General features: G+C 39.1%; 1 protein-coding gene across 4 annotated transcripts in view; it reads left to right on the top strand.

Moving 5' to 3' along the window:
- Positions 1-12,053, top strand: part of LOC139730445 (testin-like) — an 87,838-nt gene extending 75,785 nt beyond the window's left edge. For all 4 annotated transcript variants that reach the window (XM_071641289.1, XM_071641288.1, XM_071641287.1 and 1 more), the window contains exons 6-8: positions 7,010-7,225; positions 8,270-8,428; positions 9,671-12,053. In XM_071641289.1, coding sequence (XP_071497390.1) covers positions 7,010-7,225; positions 8,270-8,428; positions 9,671-9,862 — 567 coding nt within the window. In that variant the 3' untranslated portion in view covers positions 9,863-12,053. The remainder of the gene's footprint in view (positions 1-7,009; positions 7,226-8,269; positions 8,429-9,670) is intronic.

Here is a 12,053-nt window from a genome sequence, read left to right as displayed (position 1 = left end):
TTGACCAAGCATGCAATTCCTGTGTTTAAAAACCACATTACGTGTATTTTCAATACTCATTGAATAAGTGCCTTTATTCCTGCAGTTGCACCAGCCAAACAAGCATCTCTAGGCTGTGTTACTTGCACAGGGTGGGAATGCAATGCCCCATGGCTGTTTTCTGCAGCAGGTTTGGCTAATTCCCTGCCACCAGTGCGTGTACCTGTCAGTCAGTGTGGTGGCGGCCGAGCACTAATTAGGCTCCCCGAAGAGAAATCTGGCTGACAAGAGGCTGCTGCCTGCTTGCAGCGATGTCCCCCCCCCCTCTCCCCCACCCCACCCCCTATTCGCTCCTTGGCCTGTCACAGTCACCATATGACTTTTTTTAAATAAAGAAAACAGTGCAACAACAAAAAATAAACCCTAATTGCATTCTCCAAGTATCACTACACCTGTCAGTCCCATTGTACCACATCCACAAATTGGATTCCCATGCGATTCCAACCTGAGACCTCTAGTTGCTAGACCAGTGCTCTTACCAACTGAACTACAGAAAACCCTTGTACAGTGTTTGCCCTGAAACCCCTTCATTCTTGATGCCTGTGTGGTCAGAAGTTTACTTTTACCTTCCATAAACCCCAAAGGATAGCAATTAACTCGTTCCGTACTGAATTCTGAAATCCCCATCGACTTAATACACAGGCCGCCAGGTTCCCGTATGGAACGGGTTAACTAGGGGATAAATGTGAAGGATCACAGAAGAGATGCAACTTTTTGAATGATAAATTCAAACAATGGGACTCTTACCAGAAATACATATCTGATATAAATGAAAAATGAGCAAAAAAAAAAAGTTTTGCTCATTTGTCATTTATATGGGATATATGTAGAATAGACTTTAACCACTGTCTTTCCAATAAGGGTTGCTTTGGAAAGTGCGCTTTCTATCAGTAATGCCAAAGATAGCAGCAAATCGTTGACTCCTCCTGCCGTTGATCAATTTCCTCTACTTTGCTACCATTTACATTCAAAACAGGAGGAGATGGTGAAAATAAAACCATTTTAATATCCTGCTTACCCACCAAGCATCAAAACCAATTTTAAGCTCTGCTTCACAAATAGAAACTCATGATGTCAAGTTCTTTTACAGATTTTTTGGTTTTGTTTTGATTTGTTTTGTTTTGTTTTGTTTTGTTTTGTTTTGTTTGAAAGGTGGAGGGAGCAGAATATGATTAGCATCTCCTACAAATAAACTCTCCTCTTCTTGATACCCTTCAGTTCAGTTGATTAATTTCATTCATTTTATTCATTTAGATAAAATAATTGTAAAAGATGCATGTAAATGTAACTTGAGTAAATCATAACATGACATGCGCTTACATGGAGGCCATGAAGAAATTTGAGACAACCAGGAAGTGAAGACACTTGTAAATAACAAGTCTCCAAATATACAAATATATCTGATGTTTGTAACATATTTCTCGGAATTCTCAGAATCACAAACACACTAAACCAAACACAGTGGAATCAAGGCCTACTGCTGATGAATACATAAAGAGCCTGAGCTTGCCACTTTTGTATTTATATATTTACTCAATATTTCGAGACAGATTGTAATAGTCTTGCTAGATTTAATCTAGTTTGTACTTGCTATTACTGCCCCACTTGAGTCATCAGATAAAGTGCCTGCTAGCTCATGGTACACTGGGAGAGGATAAATTCGACATGGTATGAGTACAGGGACCATTTCATGAAACTTTTTGTCAGTGATTTACACTGACAACTGTTAAAAGCTACTGAAATCCTTGCGTCTGATTGGCTGATAGCAAATTCGTCGGTGAAAACCTCCGACAAACTCGTTGATGAAACGCCCCCCTGGTGTAATGAACCCCATGGCCTTAAGCCATATATTCATCCATCCATACATAATATATTATATAGGCATTGCATGTTAGATAGCACAAAAGTATATATATATATATTCTCATTTGCTCTGATGCTAGATTAGTAACTGAAAAGACAAATGTGTCATGATGGATATTTTGAGATATAAGGAGAGTTTCTTTCGGTCAGCAAAAAACAACAACTGCATACATGTATACAAATTATTTAGCTCTATGACTTATCCTCTCTGATGCTACCCCCCCCCCCCCCCCCCCCCCCAAAAAAAAAAAAAAAAAAAAAAAAAAAGGAAGAGAAGACAATAAACACTGCAAATTGATTAACAGCCTTTTATTACCAGGGATGCATTTTGCATGGAATTGGAAATAAGTGCAGGTTGTATAACACTGTATTGTATCTAGAGGTTAATTATTAACTCACTCAATGTGGGCTTGTACTTGACAAATTCCTAACACCTGCCGTGGTGGTCAGGCATTACGTCTGACGTCTTGGATAGTAATTTCTTTGCTTCAGATGGCCCAGTCATGATCTAAATTCAGCAACAATCTCGGTCCATTTTTGTGAACGCCATTATGACTTGAATCATCTTTTGTTTGCACTATTTTTGGAAAGATCTACCGGAGTAGAGTCATTTGAAATGTATTTGAGTGAAAGTTCACTCACACCGTCGTCTGGGAAGTGCCAAATCGATGCGTGTGAACCGCAGGAGAGATCAGCGTGTCACAGTTTTGCCCGTTGCCCATTCGGTGGGGATTGTGATGTCACCAGTTGCTTTACAATGTTTATGTATGTTACTCAATGCCCATTTGATGTGGAATTAATTGGTCGATCGCACATAAAGGTGACAAGAGACACCTAGCAGTTATGTAAATATCTCGTGTTCAATGACGCACCATTGTTTTCTCAGAAAACAGTCATTAGTACTCTCCTTTCTTCAAATAGCAACCGTCTGTGTGATCAATCAAGTTCCTTGTTTTTATATTTCTTCAAATAAGCCAGAGGGGAAAAAAAATAAGAAAATAAAATATTTACATTACAGTTGCTATGACATCCCTACTATAGCCTTACCATCGTGGGGACTACAGCGCAATTAAAAATTTCCTTGTCCTTTAATAGATCTGCAAATAGGCATTAAAAGATAGTACAGTGCATCAAATATGATGTCCCAAATGTAGTTCTTACATTTTTGTTAGAAACATATGCACACTTCTCTGAAACAGTCTACTCTCCCTTGATATTCCAACAAAAATGCAGAGTATTTTTACTCAATGTTTATAAGATTCTTTTTAAATGGAAGCTATCACAAGTCACAATATTTTAGCTTATTTGATTTATCTATTTTCTTTGGAGAAAATAGTCTATCATCAGTTTGATCACAGTGATAGCAGGGGCAAAGCTCTTTATTCATTTCCCCCATATATTTTGTATGAAGAATAACGTTGCCTGTCATGAGAAAATGAGAAAGCTCAGTCATGTGTTCTGAAATCATTGTCGGCTCCACACTCACCACCCAACTGCCCCCCCCCCCCCCCCTCATCATCATCATCATCATCAACACCATCATCATCATCATCATCATCATTATCATCATTATCACCATCATCACCATCATCATCACCATCATCACCATCATCATTATCACCATCATCATCATCATCACCATCATCACTATCATCACCATCATCACCACCATCACCATCATCTCCACCATCACCATCATCATCATCCTTATCCTCCCATAGCACCGGGAACACTAAACATGTGTGATACATAATGGCATGAGAATGCCCAATCTGATCCAACAACAGATTAACTCAAGCATCTTTGTCTTCATCATCCCCCTGATATGATTTGTGGTGCCTAGTGCCTGTTTAAAGATTCTTCCATTTTGCATCAGATCTGTCAAACCCCACACGGGACTGTGGGCTCTCCCTGCAGTGTGATCCTGTTATACAGTTGTTTGATATTGATGAGTCCTCCTCCAGGCATGGGTAATCCTGTTTGGTGAGCGCAAACACCAACAACTCGGCCTGATGATGGTCCATGATATCAGATCAGTTGGCCATAGCAGATGTTGACTTTGATGCGTCATGGGTGATTGTTTGGAAAGTGCAGGTCTTAATCCACACGTGCGGCATATTAGACTAAAATCAAGAAAAAAGAAATGTGTGTGTGTATACTAGTAATCAGATATGTTGTAATAGGGATGGGGAGAGTGATTGAATTTGTTAAACACAAGTACTTTTGGACAGAAATACCTGGTAATCAAGCCCTTTGAGACATTGTACTGAGTATCTATTCATGGGTCATGACAACTAATAATCAGACCAATATTTGTGTGGTAAAGATAACCATGATCAATACAATTTTGTTGTCCATGCAGGCAATGTCCACACAGAGAATGGCAAATGATATGTAGGCGTCTGTGCGATGAATGACAGATATTATTTTCGTTCCCTGGTCATGTATTGAGAGATTTCATTTACCAGTCATTTATTTAGTAAACTGTCAACTCACAAACTCTTATACTAAGAGTAGGTCAGAGATGAATTGGTTGAGGTTCTGCAGATTGTTTGCGGAGTTTGACAGATTTGCATATGTTTTGGCTAGAAATAGATGCCATTTTGTAAACAAAGGCAATTAAAGTCTATCTGGCATATATCACCAGAACAGACTGTATGGGCAGAGTGTCTTAGGAGTTTCAACGTAATAATAATTATGCACGTGTGATTGTGCAACCTTTCCTACCAATGTAGTCACCTACAGCCAATTCATTCATACTGTGTGTTGAAATTGATTTCTCAGATGAGATCAGAATGTCCTGGGCTGGTAACATCAAATGCGAATAAGTGGATCAGTAGCCAAAAGCAACCTGTTGCATTACCAGATTATCGAATGTCCCCATTTATTCAGGTATTGTGAATGATCAATAGCATGTTGTCATGAATCTAGGCTCTACATTTCACTTGATAATGATACAAGATGGGAGCCTAAAAATATTTCCCTTTCTAAGCTGAGAATTTTTATCTGTTGAAAAAAAAATATATAAAAAGGAAGAATGTTCAAATACCTGTAGCTGTTAGGCAATAGAATCCTCAATGAATTAGCGTCATCCCAGAGTCAGGGTAAAGATTTTGTCAATTCCTAACCTAGCGTAAAGCCTTCTGGAACATTATTCAAATGTGTATTTGACATAGTGATTCCCTCCTCATTCAAGCAAGACATCTTTCATTATTATCCATACAGAGGATTTCCAGAGCCCAAATACAAATGTTATTTTGTGGAAGCACCTCATAACCTCCGACCCACTTAGAAAGTTTGTTGAACTCGACCAATATTTTTTGCCAAGGCGACCAATATTTAAAATATTGGACGGCAAGAGGGGGATTCCCCAAAGTTTTTATAAACTGCACCGTGATTGGTTGAGATATATACGAGATGACCTGAAATATGAAGTAAAAACGTCTGTGATTGGTCAATCATAAATCAACTAAAATACCGTTTCTTCTAAAATGATGTGTCTATACAAACAAATTTCATATATCAATTAGTTGAAATTGTTTTTCATACAATTTTTCAAAATATCATTTTCATAAGAGGAAATTAAATTTAGGCTTGAAGAAAACAAGTTTCATTTTTTTTTTTTTTTGTGCATGCAGGCGACGATTGATCAGCTCTGCTCAGCGCTACTACTGCTAGAGGGATAGCGCCCGCGCGCGATATACAAATACATGTAGCCGGCCGCCGCTTGCATTTCCATGCGCGATATGCATATTACAGTTACTGATGTAAGTACAGCAGGACTACATAGTTGTGGTAGTAGCCTAATTCGATCTTTCACGATCTACGGTAGATGTGACGTGAATTGTTTCTCAGATCTCGGATACAAATACATCTAACTCTGGTCTAAATTAGCTAGATCTCGGTCTAACAGTAACATGACGGCTACCTTGGATACATAGATCACTGTTTTATCAAAGACTGAAGTGGATTAACTTGCACTGAAGAGTGTACATGCACCATACCCCATGTCAGGATCAAGTACAGTATGGAGACCATACAGCACTCGGAGACAGAAAGGGTATAGGCCTAAGTTAAAACATTCTTTGCTAGAATTCTCTGTAGGATAATAATGATAATATTGAATGTCCTATTTTCGGTTAATACAAGGAAATATTGGACTCGCTAAGCAAAATATTGGACTCGTCTTCGACTCGTCCAATATTTGTACATAGCTCGTCCAATATTTCCTTGTATTAATCTCAAGGCCATCCAATTTTATATAAATATTTGTCTTCAATTGCACTCCTTGCTGCAGCACAAAAGCAAAAAAAGAAAAGAAAAAAAAGTTATCACATGTTGTTATGCAGCAATTACAGAAATGCATGCCTCAAACCATGGCCAGTGTATTTATGTACTGTGCTTGTAACAGCAATATCAATTTGCAGCAACCCGTTTTATAATTATGCATAATGTGGAGTGCCCCCATGTGCTGGTATGCCACACAGCCTCAAGGAGAGATATCAGTAGGGCACGACTCTTTTCAGTTGTCCCAAGTGTTAGGTCTGACAGCCCCATCCATCAACAGCAGGCACAACTGCAGTTTGAAAGTAAACTGACTTTAGCCTTTTTTCAAGACTGGCATATTGTTTTGTTTAGTTTTTCAGATGTCGAGTTTCCACCATCTGACTTTATAGGGAATAACCTGTTCCGTGACCCATCTGTGATGGTAGGATGGCTAGAAGTCAAATAGCGGTGATGGAACCATTGCTTTTAGAATCATTGTGATTAAACTACAGACATTTCAAGACATGTGAAATTTGGTTTTTCTCCTAGATATTTGTTTCAGTTTTTTTATAAATGCATTTGTTTTTCAGAACTCAAATTCCCAAAATAAGTAAAATTTTCTTAAGTCAATGATACACAACTGTACTTTATCATCACACCATTCTTCTGTCTTGTTGCTGTTATCAATATTATTTTAAATGATTTTGTTTTTTGTATTGAAATTGAGGAAGAAGCAAGAACAATATTTATGCATCAGTATGATGCAGTATGTTGTATGATGAAACTCCATCAATTTTTTTTTCCCTGTCCCATTTCCATTTTAATTTTTGTATCTGCCCAGCAATGCGTCAAGTGTGGAGAAAACATGAGCGGGGGCGATGTGGCCGTCTTTGCCGAGCGGGCTGGGGTGGACAAGTGTTGGCACCCAGGCTGCTTCCGCTGCACCACCTGCAATGAGCTGCTGGTGGACCTCATCTACTTCTTCAAGGGGGACAACATCTACTGCGGCCGCCACTACGCCGACACCCTCAAGCCCAGATGCGCTGCCTGCGATGAGGTACGTGGTGTTTAGGATGTGTGCCTGGATTTACAGTGGGACCTCATTTTAAAGAGGTCGGATCTAACAAAACCCTTTTATTATGAGGTGGTTTTGCCGAGCCTTACTCTTCATATTCCTTTGCCTTTGTACTCTGATAGAGTGAGGAACCAGAAATAGCCATGTAATTGTCATGGTTGTGGGGTCCTCGTCGTAAGGAGGTTCCCCTGTATTTCATGAGGTCACTGAAGAAGCACTTGGATTCCAATAAGATAGCCACCACGGGACGGAGGACCTTAAGTAAGTTAACCTGTTGAAGACGAGTCCCGAGTATTCTCGGGCAGATGTCTTTGGGAAATGTGTGTTGTAGCAAAATCAGTCCGTCCTCAATGGACTAAGCTAATGAGGATACATTGCATTGTTTAAGGGCACAATTACTGCTGCTGGCAAATTAGGTACCTCAATATTGAGAGTCTGTGGTCATGTCCCACTGAGCCTCAAGGGCTCCTCTTTGCATGTGCATACTATGAAGAACATTCAAAGTCAGTGAATAATGTTCCCTCATAAAGACAACCTTTTTCAATTTGCTGATTGAGAAGGCAGTTTGTGAGGAGACTTTACAACCAAGTATCCTTGTTTATTTCTATTTTCAGAATTCTTTGAGTGCTTTTCTTTGATAGAAAATTATATGAGAGGGGTTTGCTGTGACAAGAAATAACACTTTATGTAGTCCTGTGGGGGATGGGGGACTGCATATACTGTAAAAGTGGATATTTTCGCGCGACTAATTTTTCGCGCTCGGCGGGCTGAGAAGAGTTTTGTGTGTTTTTAATTCCGTGGAATCAGGACATCAACTACTGGAACATATGGCAAGCAAAAACGTTCGCGTGCTTTTATTTTCATGCTAGTTTCGGGTTGCACGAAATGCGCGAAAATTTCAACACCGCGAAAATTTCCACCTTTACAGTAGAAAGGAACAGTATCAAAAACTTTTGCAATTTTTGTAAGCCAGTGCTTTTCCCTTATTTGCTCTCTGTTGTTATGTCTCCCGTCTCCACACAACAGCTCATCTTTGCGCTCTCCTACACCCAAGCAGAGGACAGGAACTGGCACGTGAACCACTTCTGCTGCTTTGAGTGTGACACACCTCTCGGTGGGCTGCAGTACGTGGCTAAGGACAGTCACCCCTACTGCATGGACTGCCACTCAAAGCTCTTTGCCAAGGTAAGTGACTGAGTGCTGTACATTGATATGTATGTATGTATGTATGTATGTATCTGTCTGTCTATCTGTATATCTATCTACTTATCTATTTTAATATCATCCACCTATCTATATCTCTCTATATGTGTATCTCTTTCTACTGTATTCGCCGAATATTTATTAGGTTATTATTTTCGCAAATTTCCCGAGTCAGGTGCTATTCACGAAATTAAAGACACGCGAAAATATTGACTTGATCCCGATGTGGATGTGACGTACGCATGTACATTTCTCTATTCAGTACAGGACTCTACGATCACGAATTTAACCACTTCGTGAAACCGTTGGGAATTCCCGCTTCACGAAAATTTGGACTAGCGAAATATATGGCATATACTATCTATCTATCTATCTATTTATCTACCCATCTATCTGTTTATCTATCCATCTATTTATCCATCTATCCTCCACCTATATATCTATCTATATATCTATGCATCCGTTTGTCTATCCATCTGTCTTTCCATCTATTCTCCATGTATCTATATGTGTATGTAACTATTCATCTATCTTTCTATCTATCCATCCATCCATCCATCCATCTATATATCTAAATATCTGCAAATCTGTCTGTCCTGCCATGTACACTGTATGTGTGGAATTGTCATACTAATTACAAATATGTATATGCATCCATATGAGTTGTATTTCTTGAGGAATTTCAAAAATGTAAAGGGTTTCTCAATCTTTTGAAGTAAAATAGTTTTTACCTGCTGACCATGCTGAATAACAGTGAGTTGCATTCACATTGAAAATCATTAATTTTAGGAGAAGGAAAAAGCATTTTTGAAGCATGCTCAGTTATGCAAGTTTTATTTACATTCTGTTGTCCATCAATAACCTCTGACTACCACATTCCATGAATGAGAGTTGAAAAGGGTTTTAAATTCTGTAAAATGAGAAATATTCGCGTGCATTTTAATTTCGCGAATTTCGCGAGCGCCAAGATTTGCGAAATTAAAATGCACGCGAAAGTTCTTGCTTACACTATATGCATTGAATGCCACTGGCAGTTCGCGAAAATTTCATGCCGCAAAAAAGGCCGTCGGCTCCAATTCGCGAAAAATTCATGCCGCGAATATATCATGTTTTACAGTAGAATTAGAAGAAAAGTATAAACAAAGGAAGTGCCTTCGTGCACTTTTTCTACAACTTGGGCATTTCCTTGCATCATGTAATTCCTTCTCGCACCCTTACATGCAGGTTTGCACGAGCTGTGGGATGAAGATCGCCGCCGGGGTGCCGCGGCTGAGCCACAGCAACCACCACTGGCACGCCGACGACGACTGCTTCCGCTGCTCCAACTGCAAGATCTCCCTGGTGGGCAAGTCCTTCCTCCCCAAGGCCCAGTACATCTTCTGCTCCTCCAAGTGCAAGAAACAGCTGCTCAGATAATCCAGAGGCTGAGAGGTGAACCATGAGGGCGCCATTGCATCCCCACTTCCCCCTGAAAAGAAAAAAGAAAAAAAAAAGGAATCCTTGCAGATGCAGACTTCTCATTTTCCTCCCTTCTGCCAAGCTGAGGGGCAGCACCCATGCTGTGTTTTTTCTGTGTTCAGAGAATGTGATGGCGCCACCTAGAGACCAACAAGAATAAAGAGAGTAATATTTATCTAGTAGACTAGGAAATGTTTTTTCTACAGGAAGTATTGTTTATGTCAACAACAACAACAAAGGAAAACTAAATAGCCTAGTTGTCACAACATTTATGAGAAATTTAGAGTGCATTCAGAGGTTTGTTTATTTGGCACTCAAAGAGATTTATTCGATGTTGATATGCAAACCTAGTTAGGTGTGTTTGGATAGCATGGCTCTGGTCTCTTTGTGAAGCAAGAGGAGGGGCAAGTGCTGGATTGTACTGATGCCAAGCTATGCAGCTTCTTAGTCCCACTGCTCACTGCAGCTGTCAAGGATACTGTTCAAGCTCGGTGACCGACTTGCCTTGGATCGAGGGAGGAGCATAGGAGGACTGTGTCCTTCACGACCAATGAAGTTTGTGACAGAGTGGTGATAGATCACAACTATGCTAACCACAAAAGAAGAAATCTCCATTTTGTTGCAACTGATTTCTCTTTGAACACAGCCTGTTCTTCTGTATGTCCTTCAAAAATGTCTTCTATCATTTGAAAGCATCTTTTTCTTTCCTTCGACCAATGGAAATGCATTTTCCAAAACTCATGCATATTATGTAATGGGTATTATGTTCTATATCAGCAAGACTGTTAGCATTGCTGAAGGTAGCACAGTATTGTTGCATAACATTATGCTGTGACAATATGACTACACCAAACAATTAAAATGTCTCCTATTGGTAGACAACTACAGCCCTCCTTTGTCATATCAACGATTTCCTCCACAGCTTAGAATTAAAAAGCTGTGTGTATACTCCTCTGGGTTGTATTTCAATAGGAATGAGAGAGAAATAGTTCAATTAACAACAAGATTTATCGTTCTTACCATGCTTTGTAAATTTACTATTCCATGTACATTGAACAGAATTATATTCTTGAGAAGGATTGTGTGAGTGTGTGTGTGTTTCTCTGAACATTTTCTCCGACTTTGATATGCAAGGAAACTTCCTCTTTAATTTAAACATCCTTGAAAAGAAACAAGATCTTTAATTAGCTTTATATATATGTAAAAAGGTTCTCATCTATGTCGTCCAAAGGATGTCACTCTCAGCAATTGACCATCATTGTCACTCTATACAAGAAGAAATATAACACTTTGTTGTATTTTATTCGAGGAAAGTTGTCTCACGGTTCTTACCTGAAATAAAGATCTCTTTTTCAAGATGACAATGTCATTTCATATGTGCAAAAAGCAGCAGCAGTTTTAGCCAACAAAGGAAGTAGTTTGTTGCATTGATAATTTACACTCTCAGAAACCATTAACAAGTACTTGAAATAGCAACTCCATTTCATCTTTCTTGCATACCTCTTCGAGAAAAATTATTTTAGTGTGAATATTTAAAAGCAAGATTAGCATGGTGAAGACAATCATGGAATGGGATAGGACATAACGTAGGTGTAAATTACAATGGGCATAATATTTACAAACACAGTGAAAAAACTTTGCTGTGGTGCAGGCTTTGTTGTGCGATGTTGAGCTGAATCTGAACAAAGTATTTGGGTGGATGCAAAATATTTGATGTATTGTGCAGACAATTCTTCTCTTTAAAAAAATAAAACAGACAAAATGAAACAACATATATATCATCTTGATGAAAACTTCAACAGCTTTGCTGCATTTCAGTTGCAACAAAATAGCAAGTGGCGAGCATTGCAGTGTGCAGAATAGGATACCATGTTGTGTAAAAGCTTCTTATTTTCTTTTTTTTTCTACTCATCTGTATTGATCACTCTCTTCCTGTTGTTTGGTTTGTTTTCCTGTGATTCTTCCCTGACCAATTCATTCTTACAAAGTCTTTCACTAATGAATGTCATATATCTTTCTGGGAAGCTCCTCACCTTGCATATCTTCTTCCCTCCCCCTTTTTGTGTTTGTTTGTAGCCCTTTTAGATCATCGTGATAGCCTCATGGTAGGCTTAAGTATGTCCCAGTTTCCTACGAAGTGAGACAAAAA

This window comes from Diadema antillarum, unplaced genomic scaffold, assembly GCF_040938485.1.
Source record: "Diadema antillarum isolate AM-2024a unplaced genomic scaffold, OU_Dant_1.0 seq00000312_RagTag, whole genome shotgun sequence".
In the NCBI taxonomy this organism is placed as follows: Eukaryota; Metazoa; Echinodermata; class Echinoidea; order Diadematoida; family Diadematidae; genus Diadema; species Diadema antillarum.
The sequence above is the reverse complement of the archived record's forward strand: the minus strand, read 5'-3'. Positions and strand labels throughout refer to the sequence as shown.